This window comes from Nilaparvata lugens, chromosome 13 (assembly GCF_014356525.2).
Source record: "Nilaparvata lugens isolate BPH chromosome 13, ASM1435652v1, whole genome shotgun sequence".
In the NCBI taxonomy this organism is placed as follows: Eukaryota; Metazoa; Arthropoda; class Insecta; order Hemiptera; family Delphacidae; genus Nilaparvata; species Nilaparvata lugens.
This window is the reverse complement of record NC_052516.1, coordinates 11,635,614-11,657,409: the sequence shown is the minus strand read 5'-3', so window position 1 is coordinate 11,657,409 and position 21,796 is coordinate 11,635,614. Positions and strand designations below refer to the sequence as shown.

At 35.7% G+C, this 21,796-nt stretch overlaps 1 protein-coding gene across 1 annotated transcript in view; it reads left to right on the top strand.

The window, feature by feature from the left end:
• The window catches only part of LOC111057047 (glypican-6), a 52,022-nt gene that overhangs the window by 6,100 nt on the left and 24,126 nt on the right, over positions 1 to 21,796 (top strand). The window contains 2 exon segments of the mRNA XM_039439834.1: positions 20,349 to 20,524; positions 20,526 to 20,584. Of these exon segments, the coding sequence (XP_039295768.1) occupies positions 20,349 to 20,524; positions 20,526 to 20,584 (235 nt within the window).

Genomic DNA, 21,796 nt, shown 5'->3' with positions numbered 1-21,796 from the left:
GAACCAATCAGAGAAAGCGTTTTTGAAAAGGCGGCTTCTCTGATTGTTTCTCGTGGAATTAATCACGGTTAAAATTTAACCGGCTTTTGTGCAACCGGCACGTAGTGTAGAGGCAGACTACAGAACTGATATGAACGAGCATTGTCATCATTTGAAAATCTTCTGATATAATATAAAATAATATTCTGAAGTATTAAGGGAATATTCCTGAAGAATATCCCTAGAGATATCCCTGAAGAAAAGAGTATAAAATGATATAAAAGTGCGAATTAGCCCATTAAATTCTAACCATAAATCATGCTGTGGTATTTGAAATTAGTTTTGTAGCCATAAACATGAGTTATGACTGGATCGAAGGCAAATATAATACGGGAACTGCTCTGTGAACCCTCGGCTCCAAAAATGCAATAATAACATTCCCTCCGTGAAATATGTGCCACTTTTTTATCACTACGCTGATATACAGAGCCATCCATACAGATCTAATACGAATTCTTTTATTGTCTTGTTTTCTTCTGAAACTGTCTACATACTTCACTGTCTCAGGTCGTGTGGTGATGGGAGAGATGTTATTTTATATCCTCATCAGAAAGTCGACAATGTAATTATTTGTACGCACCTTAGAAAAAATATTAAAGTGCGTACAGATATACGCGCCGCGAACATGAGCAATTCACTTTTAACCAGCTGACTATATCTGTATTTTTACAGAAACAGTAAGATACAGATATAAAAAGCTTGGCATCAGCTGATTAAAAGTGAATTGCTCATGTTCGCGGCGCGTATATCTGTACGCACCTTTAGGTCTTCAATACTCCAACGAATTGAACGAACGTCATCGAATTTATGCTTTAATTCAAGTCCATCTTCTCCACCAGATTATCGTTCTCTGTATTCTTCTTCTTCCTCCTCTTCTCCTTTTCTTCTCCTCCACAACTTTTTCCTCTCTTTTTAACTTTGTCACTTGATCTCTGTTAATTCTACACTCTTCTGGAATCTGGTAGAACTAGTTTCAAAAATATTTCAAAACTCCTTCCTCTTATCATTCTTTTTCTTCTTCTTCCTTCTTCTTCTTCTTCTTCTTCTTCATCTTCTTCTTCTTCATCATCTTCTTCTTCTTCTTCTTCTTCTTCTTCTTCTTCTTCTTCTTCTTCTTCTTCTTCTTCTTCTTCTTCTTCTTCTTCTTCTTCTTCTTCTTCTTCTTCTTCTTCTTCTTCTTCTTCTTTTTCCACTTCTCTTCCTAATCAGTGTGAGAAAACTGTCTCTGGCATTTTAGACTGATTATTATGCATTTTTAATAGGATTCTCGCATCTCACTGAAAACATGACACCGAAACTTAGCTAACTCTTGCTTGCATCATCAATTTTGGTGTCAAAAATCTCCCTGGTTTGTCGGCTTTTTCGAATCGAAAAATTTGAAAGCGTTAATTATTGTCATTATTTTTATCATAATCGTTGACAAACCTGGATTGTCAGAGGTTGTTAGGCTGCCAAAATTCCACACAAAAAAAACACCAGGTCAGAATTTTTTGCATAACTTCGTTTTAAATTAGCATAACCGAATATTTGCTTTTGGAGTGTTGTATTTTGACTCTGTATTTTTTCGCCATAGTGGGATTCCTTCTAAACTGACAGGATTGGTTGAATGGATAGAGTAAGTGCCGGTTGCACAAAAGCCGGTTAAATTTTAACCGTGATTAATTAATCAGAGAAGCCGTTTTATCAAAAATGCCTTCTCTGATTGGTTCTCGTGAAATTACGGTTAAGATTTAACCGGCTTTTGTGCAACCGGGTCTTAGTGTTATTGATAAGCATTGCTGACAATATAAAGTGAGTGAATCTTCTCTCTTTATCTCTATCTTTTTCTCTCTCCCTTCAAGGTTGTGTGGCAGAGAGGACCTTGATTCCCAACTCTGCCCATACTAGAGACAAATTAAAATCCAATTCAATTCTCTCTCACTCTCACTTTCTCTCTCTCTCTCTCCAAATAACTACTCAGTCTTCCTTCAATAAATCACCACAAAATGATACTGTATCACCACACATGATACAGTATCAACACAGTATCATCTCAACTTGATACACAACACAATAATTTGATACAAAACTTCCATACTTTGAATGAATTCTACAAACCATTTCCTTATGCTATATTTTTTCTATGCTATCACAATACATGATACATAAAGTATCACCAAAAAATGATACTGTATCAATACATTTGATACAGTATCAACACAGTATCATCTCAAACTTATACACAACACCATAATTTGATACAATACTTCCATACTTTGAATGAATTCTACAAACCATTTCCTTATGCTATCTTTTCTCTATGGTATCACTATAAATGATACAGTATCACCAAAAAATGATACTGTATCAATACATATGATACAGTATCAACATAATATCATCTCAAATTGATACACAATACCATAATTTGATACTAAACTTCCAAACTCTGAATGAATTCTACAAACCTTGGGATATCTTCTTATGCTATCTTTTCTCCATGGTTTCATCAAACATACCCCAGATCCCTAAAGCCTCGTTTTCACTAGTAGAATTAGTGGTCGAGTAACTGGCATTCCAACTCTACCGAGCTAACTCTACTCTACTTACTTGGTCGAGTAACTGTTCTCACTACAATTGAGAATAGTAGGTAAAGTGTGTTGTCCAGTGAACAGAACTAACCTTAACCTTAAAATGTCAATATGTTCATTAACTATAATGCTTCTTAATTATAATGTTTATTAACTGTTTTCATATGTAGCCTGTTTTCATTAGTATAGTAGTGGTAGAGTAGAGTGAGAGGTGGTGGTGATGGAAGGCAAGTGGTAGAGTACTATCCCACTGTACTCTACTAAAAACTAGTACTCTACCCTGACTCTATGAACGTTTACTAAAAAATCTGGTGTGGCGCACTCACACAACTTTCCTTGCCGTTATGAAAATTTTTCACCTGACGCTAGTGTAGTGTTCGCGCGCATCTCAATTCTACTATTCAAAGATCCAAGCCAGCTGGTGACAGGATAATAACGCTGGAGACACACGAAGTCTGCTATCTCTTTATAGTGAATGATTCAATAGAATCAACAGTTGCCAACAGTTTGCAATATTGAAATAATAACATTTTCTCGAATTTAGAGCTTATTTTAAATTTTAGGTGAAAATGTTACGAAACATTACTTTTCGAGATTTTTATGCCTGATCTTTTCCACTTGGAATTTTTTGTTTAAATTGTATCTGAAGACTGATAATTGAGAATCTAAAATCAAACTTTGCATAGATGGGGCGGTGCTCCTGAAATTTTTACAGATATGGGACTTGTGGCAGTTGATAGAGCTTATCAATGACTATTTTGGGTATAAATTTGATCAAAATCATTGGAGCCGTTTTCGAGAAAATCTCGAAAAACCCTGTTTTTGACAACATTTTCGCCGCCATCTTGAATTGCATTTGATCGAAATTGTTCGTGTCGGATCCTTATAGTGAAAGGACCTCAAGTTTCAAATTTCAAGTCATTCCGTTAATTGGGAGATGAGATATCGTGTACACAGACGCACATACACTTATACACACACACACACACACACACACACACACACACACACACACACACATACCAATACCCAAAAACCACTTTTTTGGACTCAGGGGACCTTGAAACGTATAGAAATTTGGAAATTGGGCTACCTTTGGTAATAGGGCAAGGAAAGTAAAAATCTACTAGTATTCTACCCTGACTCTACTATGAACATTTTCATTGGGAGAGTTCACAAGATAGTTAGTACTTGCCCAGGGAACTCTACCACCAACTCTACTAATGAAAACAGGCTTAATGCAGCTCTCCATGTATGCAGATCATGTTGACAGAACATGTTGCAATGTTGATGTTGTCAGCCTTAGTTGACAACATGGAACAACATGACAACATTAGCTTCACTTTGACATGGCACCTTCCACAATTACAATCACCCTGCTTAACCACATTTAACCCTTAAACCACAGTAAAGCACCTTCCCAAACCACTTCAAAACGTGGACTCCACTACAATATAATCAACGTGTATTGTTTAAAGTGAGGTCCACGTTATAATGGCAGTGGAGAAAGATAGCAGGACAACGTTGCCGATCATGTGTCCTGCAGTATGGCATCAAAGCCTGGGGTGGAGCTTTGAACGCGCATTTGAATAAATTATACGTTGTTAAAAAATATCTCATTAAAGCGTTATCCTAGCAATGCCCTTTTCTATGAGTTTGGTGTACTCACAATAAAACAGTTGTACATTGAAAATATTATTCTCTATATGAATAGATATAAAGATAACTTCCAACTACGAAGAACACACTACAGTTTAAGAGAAACATCCATAACGCTTTCAGCTGCTAGATCTAGACTGTTGGTTTGCGATAGACAACTCAGTTTCATAGCCAATAGATTGGTTAACTACATTCCAACTAAATTCATTCAAAGTAGAATAACAAAGAGCTGATTGCCATCAGCTGATGGTTAGCAGCTCACCCAAAAGGTCAGATCTTAACCTAAAAAGTCGGTAATTGTAACTCCACCGATATAAGTAATTTAACATGTTTGGGCAGTTGTAAAGAAAATTTTGTATGTAATTCACGCGTAATGCTTCTTTATCGCTCTTGCAAAATTATGACGCTCCGCTTCGCGTCGCGTGATAACTGTTTTGCGCGAGCGATAAAGTCGCACATTACGCACTTAATACATAAATAGCTATTTTCAATAATTTCTAAATGAATATTCATCATTAAGATGAAATATTTTGTTAATTAATTATCAATTCTACATTGTCAATAGACGATCTGGCAACAGAGCAAAGCGAGAAAGAGATAGCGCTATCACCTTTGTTGAATGATATACAAGGATAGCAATACCATTGCTAATCAAACACTGCCATTATAACGTGGACCTCACTATAGAATAGACAGTAGGCCTAATTGTTATGAATACTCTGAACTATAGTGAGGTACAAGTTATAATGGCAGTATTTGATTCGAATTGGTGTTACTATCCTTGTCTATCTTTCGACAAAGCAGATAGCGCTATCCTTTTCTTGCTCCGCATTGTTGCTACATCGTTTTTAATAATGTAGAATTATAATTAATTGACAGAATATTTTTCATCTCTATTATGAGAATGTATTATTTGATTATTGTAATATTTTTTTCTTGGCAAATGGAATATAGTTTTATTATTTTAAACAAGAATGAACAGTTAATATTACATCAGATATACCGGCATCAGCTTTCCTCTATAGAAGGCAGTGAATCGGCAATGCTGTTCTCCTATCTTTCTCCACTGCCATTATAACATAGATCTGACTACATATCTCCATATTCTTCTTTTTCTTATTCTCTTCTTCTTCTTCTTCTTCTTCTTCTTCTTCTTCTTCTGCTTCTTCTATCTTATTTATCTAAACCTTTCTTTCTTGAACAAAATCACAGCCCAAAATCTCTGCTCTATTTGTTTCCCCCAATGTTTTTTCAAGCAGGCATCTGGCATACTGATTTCAACACGCTTACGTACACATTACTCTTACTGCAACAAAATTGGTGTCAGGAGAAAAAGGGTGGAATAAAGAGAGAGAGAAAATGAGAAAGTGTGATAGTGAGTGAGAGTGAAAAAGAGTTTGAGAGGGATTGCTAGAGAGAGTAAGAGACAGAGAGAGAAATAGTGAGTGTATATGAGGAAGAGGAAATGAGAAAGAGTGAGTGAGAGAAAGAGAGAAATATAGTGTGTGAGATAGAGAGAGTGTGAGAATGACTGAGTGGGTGAGAAAGAGATCATCGAAGTTCAACGAGAGAACGATAGATAAGCAGACAAATAGCAGAAGGGAAAGGGATGGATAGAGGATGAGAGAGAGAGTGCGAGAGATAAAGAGTGTAAGAAATTAAAAGAGAGAGAGAAAGTGAGAGAGCATTGAAATCTAACAAGAGATAGATTGATGAGCAGGAAATAGTAGAATAGCAGAAGGGAAGGGATAGCCTGGGAATAAGAGAGTGATAAAGAGTGTAAAAGAGAGAGACAGTGTGTGAGAGGGATTGAGAGGAAGAGAGAGAGAGAGAGAGAGAGAGAGAGAGAGAGAGAGAGAGAGAGAGAGAGAAAGAAAGAGTGGCAGAGAGTGATCAAGAGAGTGAACGAATAAGTGTGTGAGAAATATAGTATTTACAAATATTATTTTACAAATGATAAAATGATTGATTATCAAACAAATAGAAGAAGGGAAGAAATATACTGAGAATCTGAGAGTGATAAAGAGTGAAAGAGATAGATAAAGAGAGAGAGAGGTGAGAGTGAAAGAGAGTGAGAGAGAGACAGTGGGATTATATTATAGTTTTTTATTTATGTGTGTTACAATATGAGAGAGAGAGAGTGTGTGACAGTGTGGGAGTGTTTGAGAGAGAGAGAGAGAGTACTGGAAGAACAAACGCCCTCCAGTTCAACAAACAAATCGCCCGGAAAAACGTTGCAATCCAAAATTAGATCCAGTTTCAGCTTTCCTCATCTTCTCCAGTGATTCTGGAATAGGAGGAGATTCCCCATGTCTCAATCTGCACCTCATTTATTCGTTCTTCTTCAATCTTCTACTTGATTAATTACAGTTCCTCTATTGATCTCTTTCGTCTGTCTCAACTAACTAACAACACTCAAAAACTAAAAACAAAATTGGAAGGTACATAAATGAATAAATTACTGTACTAAGTAGAGTAAACTACAAATAATAGATGGAAATTACTGAGATATTGCAATTATTCAAATGCTAAATCCCGGGCTGACCAATAATTTTTGAATTGTAGCGCTCATCGAATTTCCCTCTAGCTGTTAACCCTGTTGTCAATATTTGCAGTAGCAGAAGTCTTCGGGGTGATTCACAGCATTAAATTGGGATTTTTGTTTAATAATAATAACTACATATAATATAGTAAAAAAAAACCTTGAAAATCCAATTTGGATAATCAATTATGATGAACAGGGGTGAGAATGATGTGATTTGAGAATGGACAAATTGAGAAAAATGGAAAAAGGTAGAGTACACAGAGAAATAAAAACAAGATTAAAATACAGCGAAAGATGGAGCTAAGATTGGAGATGAGTTGATGTAATCCTAGCTCTTCCTTTCGAAAACCATCAATAATTGCAAGATGTAAACGAGAGAGAAGGGGAAAGAGACAGAATGAGAGAGTGAGAGAGACAGAGTGAGTGAGAGAGAAGGCATGAGAAACAGATAGACAGAGAAGAAAGAGGCACAGATAGACAGATACAGAGATCGAGAGAGAGTGTGTGAGTGTGAGAGAAAGTGAGGATGTTTGGAAGAGTAGAAGGAACACACAAAAAGTTAGGGAATAAGTTAATAAAGTCGGGAGAAATTTGGCTATGATAACTCGATTCCCCAAGTACTCCATTTCCGTATTAATACTTCAACTTCCTCGAATTTTGGAAATCTCAATCTACTACTACTTCTTCTTCTTCTTCTTCTTCTTCTTTCTTCTTCTTCTTCTTCTTCTTCTTCTTCTTCTTCCCCTTCTTCTCCCTCTTCCTCTTCTTCTTCTTCTTCTTCTTCTTCTTCCTTATCCTCCTCCTCCTCCTCTTCTTCTTCTTCTTCTTCTTCTTCTTCTTCTTCCTCAAGTCTTCTCATTGCTCTTCTTCTAATACTAATTTTTTTTCTTCTATATCTGTCCTCACTGACCATCTATACTCTCTCCTCTCCTCTTCTCTCTCTCCTCTTCTCATCCACAAGTACCTGATTGAAACTATAGACCTTATGGAAATACAGCAATAGACTGGCTTCTCCACACATCTGTGTAATCACTTGTCAGCTGATTTATGATGAATAATTATTCTATAGTCTGATTTTTACTCTAATATTGGCGTATGAAGGAGGCTCCTTTTTCCTTTTATATTATCCTTGAAATGCAAAATTTCCAAAAATCTTGTATATACGTCGACGCGCAATTAAAAAAGGAACATACCTGTCAAATTTCATGAAAATCTAGTACCGCGCTTCGCCGTAAATGCGCAACATATAACTCTTAGGGTTGTGTGGTAGAGAGGACCAGGAGTCCTAACTCCGCCCTAATAAAGGCATATAATCAATCAATCAATCAATCTCTCTCTCTCTCTCTTTCTCTCATGCATGAATAAAAAACTGCAATAATCTAATGCATGCAATCTTCATTGTGATTAATATTTATTATAAATATTTATTTAATATGTTATTATATGTAATTAATATTTTGTTCATTCTTTAAGAAATTCGTTGTATAATATTAGCTTCACTGTCATTTATTGTGAATTAAGGTATAAGCTAGTATACATCGTATCATACATGACTAAAGAATTCTAATTTATAGTGTGGTCCACGTTATAATGGCAGTGTGAAAAGATAGCAGAACACCGTTGCTGATCCTCTGTCTTGTCAATGCCTTCTATAGACGGTAGCTGATACAGGTTTATTGATGTAATATAAACTGTTCATTCTCGTTTAAAATAATCAATCATATTTTATTAAGCCGATCCTCTGTTTTGTCAATGCCTTCTTTAGACGGTAGCTGATACAGGTTTATTGATGTAATATCAACTGTTCATTCTCGTTTAAATACTTTATCAAGCAAGAAATTATATTTTTCAATAATTTCATAATTAAGATGGAATCTTTTGTAAATTCATGATTAATTCTACATTGTTAAAAGACGATCTGGCTACAGAGCAGAGCGGGAAAGAGATAGCGCTATCCGCATTGTTGAATGATAGACAAGGATAGCAATACCATTGCTGAACAAACACTGCCATTATAACGTGGACCTCACTATAGTCTAATATCCCTTAAAAAACGAGGAGTTTAGAAGAATTTTATGTTGAAGGTGATAGATTACCCAAAAAACACCCGAAAACATCTCAAAACTTCTAAACAAAGTGCTCAATCCTTTTTTCAACACAATATCTGTTCAGTATCACTCAACACGTGCTGTCTGCAGTAGACACGTCTCGGTGAATCGGTTACGTTTAACGGCAGCATGAAATTGATGTGTCCGGTGACCACACACTGGTTAAAGAGATCATAAAAAGAGATGGGAGATAGTAAGGACAGCAAGCTTTGAGAGAGATGGAAGATAATGAAGAGGTATGAGATAGACATTGAAGAGATGAGTGATAATAAAGATATCACGCTTTATATAAAAAAGAGAGCAGACACTCTTAAACTAATCTCTATTGATTTGTCATGATTATCTATGGCAGGGGAAACCTTTTCCATCCAAGGGCCACATTGTTGATTCTAGGGAGGCTTAGAGGGCCAATAAAAATGATGTACGTGGAATTTGACTTGTGGGCCACAAACGACGGGGGATTTGGGATTTGGGGGGTGTAAAATTTTTTTTTGTGTAGTTGAGAAGTTAATATTGTGGTAATTATTCATATTGAATGAAAAAGACTAAGAAATTGTCAAAAACCACTGATTTATTGATAATTAGAAAGACCGGTTTCGGTTATTACACCATTGTCAATCTTTGTTATCAATCTTTGAAACTGGTCTTTCTAATTATCAATAAATCAGTGGCTTTTTGACAATTTCTTAGTCTTTTTCATTCAGAGTGTAAAATTATTATATTTCCATTAAAATAATATGAAGAGTTTTAAGTAGGTTTAATTAAAACACAGGAAGGAACAAACCAATTTCATTTCATTTCAATTCGAAGTCAAATTTATTGAGTGTAAAAAGGTCATAAGAAAACTTGAGAATGCATGAGTTTAGCAAGTTAAACAAAATATAACTTTTTTTCAATAGTAATAAGACAACTTGACAATACAGGAATTTACAAAAAGTTACCAAGCTAAAAGAGAATACCTATTTTTAGTGAGAATATTGGATATTTGTTTTCCACTCAAAATGTCCGCCCATTTAAGATCAAACTTTGTGGTTCCAATCATTAAAATTTTATTTCAAATGTTCATCTGATAAGGAAGATATGTATTTGGATTTAACAAACGTCATTTTTGGAAATGTCTGCTCACACTCGTAGGGAGATCCAAAAAGAGAAAACATAGCTTCAGCATGGTTTTTTATGTTTTTAAAGTCTTTTTCTGTGATAGAACTGTAAAATGGAAGTAGGGTTACCTTCTTTGTGTAAATATATATTTTTAAAAATCTGGTGTGGCGCACTCACACAACTTTCCTTGCCGTTATGAAAATTCATCACCTGACGCTAGTGTTCCCGCGCATCTCAAGTCTACTATTCAAAGATTTGAGCCAGCTGGTGACAGGGCAATAACGCTGGAGACACACATGAGGTCTGATATCTCTTCATAGTGAATGATTTAATAGAATCAACAATAATTTGCAATTGAATAATCACATTTTCTCGAATTTAAAGCTTATTTTCAATTTTAGGTGAAAATGTTACTTAACATTAATTGTAGAGATTTTCATGCTCAATCTACTCCACTTGATTTTTTTCGTTTCAATTGTATCTGAAGCCTGATAATTGGGAATCTATCTGCATTGATGTGGCGAAGCTCCTGAAATTTTTACAGATATGGGACTTGTGGCAGTTGATAGAGCTTATTGATGACTATTTTTAGGTATGAATTTGATTAAAATCGTTGGAGCCATTTTCGAGACAATCGCGAAAAACCCTGTTTTTGAGAACATTTTCGCAATTTTAGCCACCATCTTGAATTGGATTTGGTCGAAATTGTTCGTGTCGGATCCTTATAGGGGAAGGACCTTAAGTTCCAAATTTCAAGTCATTCCGTTAATTGGGAGATGAGATATCGTGTACACAGACGCACATACACTCATACACACACACACACACATACAGACCAATACCCAAAAACCACTTTTTTGGACTCAGGGGACCTCGAAAACGTATAGAAATTCAGAAATTGGGGTACCTTAATTTTTTTCGGAAAGCAATACTTTCCTTACCTATGGTAATAGGGCAACCAAAGTAAAAATCTGTTGCAATAACTCTTGGCGGGCCGGACAAAATCCATCAGCGGGCCGGATGTGGCCCGCGGGCCGCGTAGGTTGAAGAGCCCTGTTCTATGGTATAACTTGTCCCATGGTATAGAGCGTTTATGTCACAAATTTCACTGTTAACTGAAGCCGATAGTCCTAGTAGAACTTTTTGGTGAAGCTGTGTGACGCTGGTAGTCTCTCATACTGTGCCGTTCTTACACTCTCACACTCCCAACAAAACAGTAGTCAACCGTAATCGGCTCAAGTTAACAAAAAATCGGCTTGAATTTGTAACATAAACGACCTATACCATGGGATATCTTCTTATGCTATATTTTCTCTAAGGTGGTATTCTTCTTAAAAATAGAATGACGTGTAACAAAGTATGTGGTTTCCAGTTTTTTAATAGTTGCACGTACGTTCATTAAATTCCTCGTTAAATGACCTAATATCACAGATTCATACCCGGTTGGACAAAAGCCTGTCAGATTTTAATAATGCTCTAATGCCACGATCAAATGACGTACTGGCAGTTCTGCAAACAGTAGACCTCACGCAGTATTCTCATCCACAGGTACCTGATTGAAACTATAGACCTTATGGAAATACAGCAATAGACTGACTTCTCCAGCCTATCTGTGTAATCACTTGTCAGCTGATTTATGATGAATAATTCTATAGTCTGATTTTTACTCTAATATTGGCGTATGAAGGAGGCTCCTTTTTCCTTTTATATTATCCTTGAAATGCAAAATTTCCAAAAACCTTGTATATACGTCGACGCGCAATTAAAAAAGGAACATACCTGTCAAATTTCATGAAAATATATTACCGCGTTTCGCCGTAAATGCGCAACATATAAACATTCAAACATTAAGAGAAATGTCAAACCGTCGACTTGAATCTTAGACCTCACTTCGCTCGGTCAATTATCACTGTAATTATTGTAGTTATTTCACACTGTAAATATTGCCAATTAATTGAACAAATGGTAGGAAATAATATCAAACACTTATTTTCACGATTCATTAAATGTCAGACATGACTGACTCACAATAACGTTTCTCCCCCTCGCTTAACTGTTTCACGGTATTCTAACTATTCACAATTTCACACTCACATAACTTGACTACATATATTCTTTCATAAACACATATCATAAACTCGTTTATCACGTGGTATAACAGTAATAGATATCCCTTCCACAACCCTTTACATTAGTCACAACTTATGTCCGTTAGGCTACTGGATGTATACAGTTATAAACATACAGTACTTACTTGGTTATAGGGTAATATAAACAGATATACATCTATGCTTCCAAGTGGAACATCCCTAAATTCATCTTACCAACTCCCCTCTACATATGTCTATTTATATCATGATTGTGCTGTGACTAGGCTATAATAATATAAATATGTTTCATACCGATGTATGGGGTCCACGTCATGATGGGAGTGGAGAAAGATAGGAGAACAGAGTTGCCGATTCTCTTTCTTCCTTGTCACTTGTTCATTTTTGTGAATACAATTTTATTTCTACATTGTTGAAAAACTATTCTGCAACGGTGCGGAGCTAGAAAATGATAGCGCTATTTGCTTTGTCGCATGATTGACAAGGATAGCAACACATTGTTAATCAAATACTGCCATTATAACGTGGACCTCATTATAGTCAATTTAACACTGTGAATATGGAGGTATTCCCTTGGTTGTTAATTTCATACAGATTTATATTTAGGGTACATTACATATTCCTATTCTAGATCATAATATACGAATAGGTATTTTCTTAGCTGTGTAGCTTAGTATAGTCATTGAGGAAGTATATACTACTCATTTTGTTAATACTCATTTTTGACAGAACGAAGTGAGGTCTAAGATTCAAGTCGACGGTTTGGCATTTCTCTTAATGTTTAAATGTTTATATGTTGCGCATTTACAGCGAAACGCGGTGATAGATTTTCATGAAATTTGACAGGTATGTTCCTCTTTTAATTGCGCGTCGACGTATATACAAGGTTTTTGGAAATTTTGCATTTCAAGGATAATATAAAAGGAAAAAGGAGCCTCCTTCATACGCCAATATTAGAGTAAAAATCAGACTATAGAATTATTCATAATAAATCAGCTGACAAGTGATTACACAGATGTGTGGAGAAGCCAGTCTATTGCTGATAAGGTCTATAGCATCACCTCCGTAAACAAAGCCATAGTGCATTCTGGTGACTTCACCACAGGTAGGGATCCTACACCAATAAAAATTTGTTGATTTCAGCTGATCTATGTCAGCTAGTGTTTTTATTGGTGTAGGAGCCCTACCTGTGCTGACGTTACCATCAACCACCTGTCATGCACTAAGGCTTTGTTTACGTAGGTAGTGTCTATAGTTTCAATCAGGTACTTGTGCATGAGAATACTGCGTGAGGTCTACTGTTCATAGAACTACTAGTAGTATATATTACTCATTTTGTCTGTGGTATAGTATACAGTGTTTAAGCCATGAATGAAAAGATATATCTAGATATAGAATGAGCTAGATACAGTAGTGACGATAATCTAGGAACGGATATTGTCTTCAACAGCTGCCTATAAATAAAATGGTTGAACAGTGAACACCGGTGCATTTACAACTGACAGTCCAATTATGGGAGTGCGAGAGAGAGGGAGAGAGAATTTGTGATATGAGAGAGAGTGAGAGAGTGTGTGAGACTGAGAGAGATATGAGAGGGAGAGTAGATAGTAGAGACGGAAGAGTTGTTAAGGGGTGAGGAGTGAGGAAGAGAGAATGTGAGAGAGTTAGAGAGAATGAGTGTGTGAGAGAGTGTGAGTGATAGACTGAGAGAGATATGAGAGGGAGAGTTGATAGTAGAGAGAGAAGAGTTGTCAAGGGGTGAGGAGAGAGGAAGAGAGAATGTGAGAGAGAGAGAGTGAGAACGAGTATGTGAGAGAGTGTGAGTTATAGACTGAGAAAGATATGAGAGGGAGAGTAGATAGTAGAGAGAGAAGAGTTGTTGAGGGGTGAGGAGAGAGGAAGAGAGAATGTGAGAGAGCGAGAGAGAGAATGAGTGTATGAGAGAGTGTGAGTGATAGATTGAGAGGATATGAGAGGGAGAGTAGATAGTAGAGAGAGAAGAGTTCTCAAGGATGAGGAGAGAGGAAGAGAGAATGTGAGAGAGAGAGAGAGTGGAACGAGTATGTGAGAGAGTGTGAGTTATAGACTGAGAAAGATATGAGAGGGAGAGTAGATAGTAGAGAGAGAAGAGTTGTTAAGGGGTGAGGAGTGAGGAAGAGAGAATGTGAGAGAGTTAGAGTGAGAATGAGTGTGTGAGAGATTGTGAGTGATAGACTGAGAGAGATATGAGAGGGAGAGTTGATAGTAGAGAGAGAAGATTTGTTAAGGGGTAAAGGGGTGAAGAGAGATAAGAGAAAATGACTGTGATGAGGCTAGAGTAGAGTTCGAGAGAGTGATAGAGAGATAGAGTGAGTGAGCAAGAAAGAGAGACAGCAAGTGTGAGACATATATAAAAGGGATAGATAGAGAAAGAATTGATGAGGGGTTGAGGGTTAGAGAGAGATATAGTGATAAGTGAATGAGAAAAGAGAAAATTATTGTTACATGACTAGAGTAGAGTTCGAGAGAGAGAGAAAGAGAGAGAATGAGTGAGTAAGAGAGGAAATAGTGAGACGATTCTCCACTTCCGCCCTGTAAATAATGTATGATGGAACCCTTGCATTGCCTTCCTTATCTGTGATAGCTATCATTTTTGATCGGTACTAAAATATGACAAGCTGCCTATTAACATAATAAAACATAAGTCTTTACAATAATAAAACATAACTGTCATAAACCATATTCGACAGACCCTTTTTGTATTGAACTGTGTGTCAGACTATTGGAGACAATAATTCCTGTCTTTCTTGAAGGATAATACTTTATTGCTTGATCAATTACTTGATTCAGAATTTTTTTGTGATCACATCACTCACAACCGGTTGCACAAAAGTATGTAACCTTTTAATCCCAATTAAACGCCACGGGAACCAATAAGAAAAGCCTTATTCTCAGAAAAACCTTCACTAATTGGCTCTCGTAGCATTTAATCATTATTAAAATTAACAGGATTTTGTGCAACCGGGCCTCAGTGATACAGATCACTTTCTTGTCTTACAGATATCTCATTGCTTGATTGATGCAGTTCTCAAAATGAGACAGATTCTTCATAAAATTGAATATTTCTGTTGTATTTTATAGTCTGATTCATTGAATTTGAGCAATTCTGGTTATAGCATTTACAGAGTGGCCAAAAGTCACTACACAACGTTATTGACCGAGCGAAGTGAGGTCAAAGATTCAAGTCGACGGTTTGGCATCTCTCTTAATGTTTTTAATGTTTATATGTTGCGCATTTACGGCGAAACGCGGTAATAGATTTTCATGAAATTTGACAGGTATGTTCCTTTTTAAATTGCGCGTCGACGTATATAAAAGGTTTTTGGAAATTTTTCATTTAAAGGATAATATAAAAGGATTAAATGTTTATATGTTTTTATGTTGCGCATTTACGGCGAAACGCGGTAATAGATTTTCATGAGATTTGACAGGTTTGACCTTGACATGAAATTTGACCTTTTTAAATTGCGCGTCGACGTATATACAAGGTTTTTGGAAATTTTGCATTTAAAGGATAATATAAAAGGAAAAAGGAGCCTCCTTCATACGCCAATATTACCGTAAAAATCAGACTATAGAATTATTCATCATAAATCAGCTGTCTAGTGGACTATAATACTACCCGTTCAAAAACATCGAACATCTTGAAAATGTATCTTTCCATCAACGTTAGTAGACAGTAGACTACTAGTAGTTCTGTGAACAGTAGACCTCACGCAGTATTCTCATCCAGAAGTACCTGATTGAAACTATAGACCTTATGGAAATACAGCAATAGACTGGCTTCTCCACACATCTGTGTAATCACTTGTCAGGTGATAAATGATGAATAATTCGACTTGAATCTTAGTCCTAACTTCGCTCGGTCATTACTACCCGTTCAAAAACATCGAACATCTTGAAAATGTATCTTTCCATCAACGTTGTAGACAGTTGCAGACCTGATAACAGCGCTCACACTCACATTCCGGGACGACACGTCACGGTACGATAGGACAGAAAGCTCTATTTTCATTTAGGATTTTTTCTAGACATTTTAAATTGATAAATTATTCATTAATTTTTGAGAAAACATAACAACAGGTCAATGTAACTTACTGAGCGCGAGGTCTACTGTTCACAGAACTACTAGTACTTGGCTTATGGCTTTACAAACTACATCACAAATTCCTTAACAAGTACACTGTAATCATAGAGAAACAATAGCGTAAGTAGATATCCCATGGTATAGGGCGTTTATGTCGCAACTTTTACTGTTATCTCAAGCCGATAGTTCATGTAATTCTTTCCCGTGAAGCTGTGTGACACTGGTAGTCTCTCATATTGTGCCGTTCATACATTCTCACCCCAACATAACAGTAAAATTCGACAATAATCAACAGTAGTCGGCTTGAGATAACAGTAAAAGTTGCGACATAAACGCCCTATACCATGGGATATCTACTTACGCTATTTTTGTCTATGCTATAATGTTCCTGATTCAGAACATGGATCATAGAACCAGAGATTAGAGACTTTTCTGTATGATGGATCAGAGGATCGGAACCAGGAACAGAATATGTAACAGGGTGTGGTTATTGTCGGTAGTCAGTTGGTCTGTTGCTTCTCCTCAATATTTGCATAGAATTGACAAATGGAGACAATATTCAAAATGGCTTCCCTTCTAATCTTGTATCAGGGACCCTAACACACGCCCTGAACTGAATTTAGGTGCTGGAGGTGAATGTACTTTGCATCTTTGTGTCTGATCTACTACTGATTAACTACAGGTGGTACAGTCACTTCAAGAGTGCACTTGAATTCCATAATTCAAAGTTAGAGTTCAAGTATACTGGAAATTTCATAATTCTCATAGATTTTGTTATCATTCTATAATTCTTATATTAATACTAGCCGTCAGGCTCGCTTCGCTCGCCATATCCGTCTAGCAAGGGGGCTTCGCCCCCTGGACCCCCGACTGGAGCGTCAAAGATTGAGATCAGCAGGCTCGCTTCGCTCGCCTGCATTTTTCATTTGAGCATGAGAGGGCGGAGCCCCCTGGCTAGACGGATATGGCGAGCGAAGCGAGCCTGATGGCTAGTAATATAATATTCCCAGGATTGAGTAGCAGTGCCCAATCAATTTTTCCGCGATAAATGCATTTAAATCTTCAACTTGGTGCCAACCTAACAAAGTCAACTCAACTTAATGCCAACCTGACAAAATTATTAATTTAGTTGCCAGTTAACAACTGTTTCGAAGAGGTACTCTATCTAGATTATAGTTCTATAGTAACCTATGATATGGAAATTTTAATTATATTTAAGAGATTGGGAGAAGAAGAATATACATGCTAAAAGACGAACTTTAAACCCTTAAAAACAACCCTTAGAGTTGAAATATTGCCAAAAGATTTCTTAGTGCGCCTGTAAAGGGCCAACTGAACATACCTACCAAATTTGAACGTTTTTGGTCCGGTAGATTTTTAGTTATGCGAGTGAGTGAGTGAGTGAGTGAGTCAGTCAGTCAGTCAGTGAGTAAGTGCCATTTCGCTTTTATATAAATATATAGATAATTCTATGTATGTTGTTCTATCCTGATCATATTCATATGATTTGTAATTGTATTAACAAATATATAAATACAATTTTAAAGTGCGCCCTCTTCTATAAGTTGTAACTTCAAATCTTGTGAAGTGAACAACTACAAGACTTAACCTATTTCGGACTATGTGTAACCTTATCTAAATTTGGGAGAGGAATAGCACAAGGTTACCTTATTTTTTTCTCTCCCTATCATTTTCATGATGTACTTATTGAATGAATCAATAAAGAATAAAGAATCAGTTCCAATATGCAGTCGTAATTCAATGCCAGAAGTCATCAAATCAATAACTTATTTATCCAATTGCCTTTTTAGTTTAATAGACATATAAACTAGCTGTTCCAATGTAGTTTGAATCCAAACTATGTGAAGAAATCTGTTCTCTAATATGGTGGAATTTGACCGAGTCAAATGTTGTAGACCCGTTCCATAATGGTATAAAAACTCACATATATTGTCAAATTCTGAAAAAATAAAACGGTAGAATTTGACAATAATATATTTGTGTTTTTATTTCATAGTGAAATTCATTTAACAGTAGAAGCAATTATTATATGGGTAGAATTGATGTTATTTATAATAGATACAGCTGGATGTGAACTATAATATTATAGTGAGGTCCACGTTATAATGGCGGTATTTGATTAACGTTGGTGTTGCTATCCTTGTCTATCATTCGACAAAGCAGATAGCGCTATCCTTTTCTATAGTGAGGTCCACGTTATAATGGTAGTATTTGATTAACGTTGGTGTAGCTATCCTTGTCTATCATTCGACAAAGCAGATAGCACTATCCGTTACAAGCTCCACGACGATGCTAGATCGTTTTTTAACAATGTAGAGAAACATAAATAACATAATATTTAATCTCAATTTTGAAAATTTATTATTCAATCATTAAAAAAATATACTGTAATTTCTAGAAGAATAAGTTAATATAATATAATTGATTATTTGAAACGAGAATGAACATTTAATGATACATCTGATATCCAGGTATCAGCTTTCCTCTATAGAATGTTGGCAAGGCAGAGAAACGGCAACGTTTTTCTGATATCTTTCTCAATTGCCATTATAACGTGGACCTCACTATAGTTTCATTCATTTTATTCATTATTCATTCTTTTATGTAGTTTGAAATGTTTTTCAAATATTTTAAGTTGTATTTAAACGTCCGTATGGAGAACACCAATGTTCACAGTAATTGTATATAGACTAACTTTATTGATTGATTCATACAATAAGTCTATCATCAAAATGATAGGGAGGGAAAAAATAAGGTAACCTTGTGCTATTCCTCTCCCAAATTTAGATAAGTTTACACATAGTCCGAAATAGGTCAAGTCTTGTAGTTGTTCACTTCACAAAATGCTCATTAGTTTCATAGTTACAGATTCATTAATATGATTATAAATATTTAGATAAATCTTGAGTATTGCTATCATATTATCCAATTCATCAATTTTATTTATTTAATTTATCAATTAGACATTTTATCAATTTATCAAAATTTGGGAATGGAATAGATTTGGGCCAAGCCTGTTGTTCCTTCCTAATCATATTTATTACTTTCCTTGCCCTATTACCATAGGTAAGGAAAGTATTGCTTTCCGAAAAAAATTAAGGTACCCCAATTTCTAAATTTCTATACGTTTGAAGGTCCCTGAGTCCAAAAAACTGGTTTTGGGGGTGGTCTGGTGTGTGTGTGTGTGTTGTGTGGTGTGTGTGTGTGTTGTGGGTGTGTGTGTGTGTGTGTGTGTGTGTGTGTGTTGTGTGGTGTGTGTGTGTGTGGGTTGTGTGTGTGTGTATGGTGTATGTGCGTCTGTGTACACGATATCTCATCTCCCAATTAACCAATTAACGGAATGACTTGAAATTTGGAACTTAAGGTCCTTTCACTATAAAGATCCGATACGAACAATTTCGATCAAATGCAATTCAAGATGGCGGCTAAAATGGCGAAAATGTTGTCAAAAACAGGGGTTTTCGAGATTTTCTCGAAAACGGCTCCAACGATTTTGATCAAATTCATACCCAAAATAGTCATCGATAAGCTCTATCAACTGCCACAAGTCCCATATCTGTAAAAATTTCAGGAGCTCCGCCCCAACTATGCAAAGTTTGATTTTAGATTCTCAATTATCAGGCTTCAGATACAATTGAAACAAAAAAAATCACCCAAAATTGAAAATAAGCTTTAAATTCGAGAAAATGTGATTATTCAATTGCAAATTATTGTTGGTTCTCCAACATTAACTCATCCCTTCATTCACTATGAAGAGATAGCAGACCTCCTGTGTTGTCTCCAGCGTTATTACCCTGTCACCAGCTGGCTCAAATCACTGAATAGTAGACTTGAGATGCGCGGGAACACTAGCGTCAGGTGATCAATTTTCATAACGGCAAGGAAAGTTGTGTGAGTGCGCCACACCAGATTTTATGATTTGTAATTCTGTCCACGAATAAATGAATGAATGAATTATTAAATTTGGTTCATATTTCTATCAATTCATTACGGTACTAAAATTTCATTTCATTTAATTCACATTCCTTTCAATTCATTACTAATATTTCGTTTTATTTCTTGTTGTTTCAGACTTCTTCAAAGAACTGCTAACGAAATCGAAGCGTGAGTTTCACGAGATGTTCAAACGGACGTATGGCATCATCTACGAAGAGCACTCCTACGTATTCACCGATCTCTTTGAGGAGCTGGAGAAATATTACGCCAAGGGCAGAGTTGATCTACTGGAAGCCATGGAGAATTTTTTCAAACGTCCTCTATCAGAAAATGTTCACTGTGTTGAACCAACAGTACCGGTTTGATGACAGGTAAATTTGAAATTTATTCTTCCAAAAAATACATTATAATATCCTTTTAAAAATATCATAGAGAATCAATAGCATAAGTAGATATCCCATGGTATAGGACGTTTATGTCGTAACTTTTACTGTTATCTCAAGCCGATAGTCCACGTAGTTCTTTCCTGTGAAGCTTTATGACGCTGGTAGTCTCTCATATTGTGCCGTTCATACACTCTTACCCGGTCAAAACAGTAAAAATTGACAGTAATCGACTTGAGATAACAGTAAAAGTTGTGGCATAAACGCCCTGTACCATGGTATATCTATTTACGTTATTGTTTCTCTATGGTGTTATTGAGCGAGAAATTTCTGTATATTTGTATATAATTTAAAATCTGGTTATTTATGTCCAACGGATCTCGAAAACGGCTCTAACGATTTTAACTAAATTTGGAACATAGTAGGTTTATGATATAAAAATTCGTTTGCACCAGGTCTCATCCCTGGGAAAACTCGCTGAAGGAAATTGAATGGATAACAATTATTCATCCTTGGAAAAACAGATGATAATTTCGTCGTCTATAGATAACACAGTGCCTGTGTGGGAGATCAGCTGTGTAATCAATCAGCTTACCGTATCTCACGAGAAAAATATTTTAATAGACTTGATCAAAATAATCTGATTTGTTGACATGGCATGGTATATCATTCTAAATTAGAGTATATCACAATATTCAAAGTTAATCATTATTTTACAGTTTTAAGTGATTAGTGAGTGTTATTATTTTTATTCAATTTGGTTTGTAAACAATCTAAATTAGAACTTTTCTGTTTTTAAATGTTTGGACTGAAAATTTGACCTGAATTCAAGTGTATGGAACATAACCTACTTATTTGAATTTTTATAGTGTATTAATCAAAATTCAGGGAAGAAACAGTTTTGGGCTGTGTCTATTAGTCCTTCCCCAATCATTTTGAAGAATTGTGTTCTGTTTATCAATAAATAAATAACGAGCGAAGCTCGGTGCCCCGATATTACAATATATAACTGAAAATAGTGGAAAAATATTGTTCTAAACAACCCCTGAGTTAATACAGTGTGGGGTCGTTCATGTTCCATATTCATTTTTCAATCTCAATTCAATATTTCAATTTACAATATTTTTATTTAATTTTTTCAAATCTTATTCGTAAAATTATTTAATACTTGCAGGTTAAATTTTTATTATCTTTTGTAAC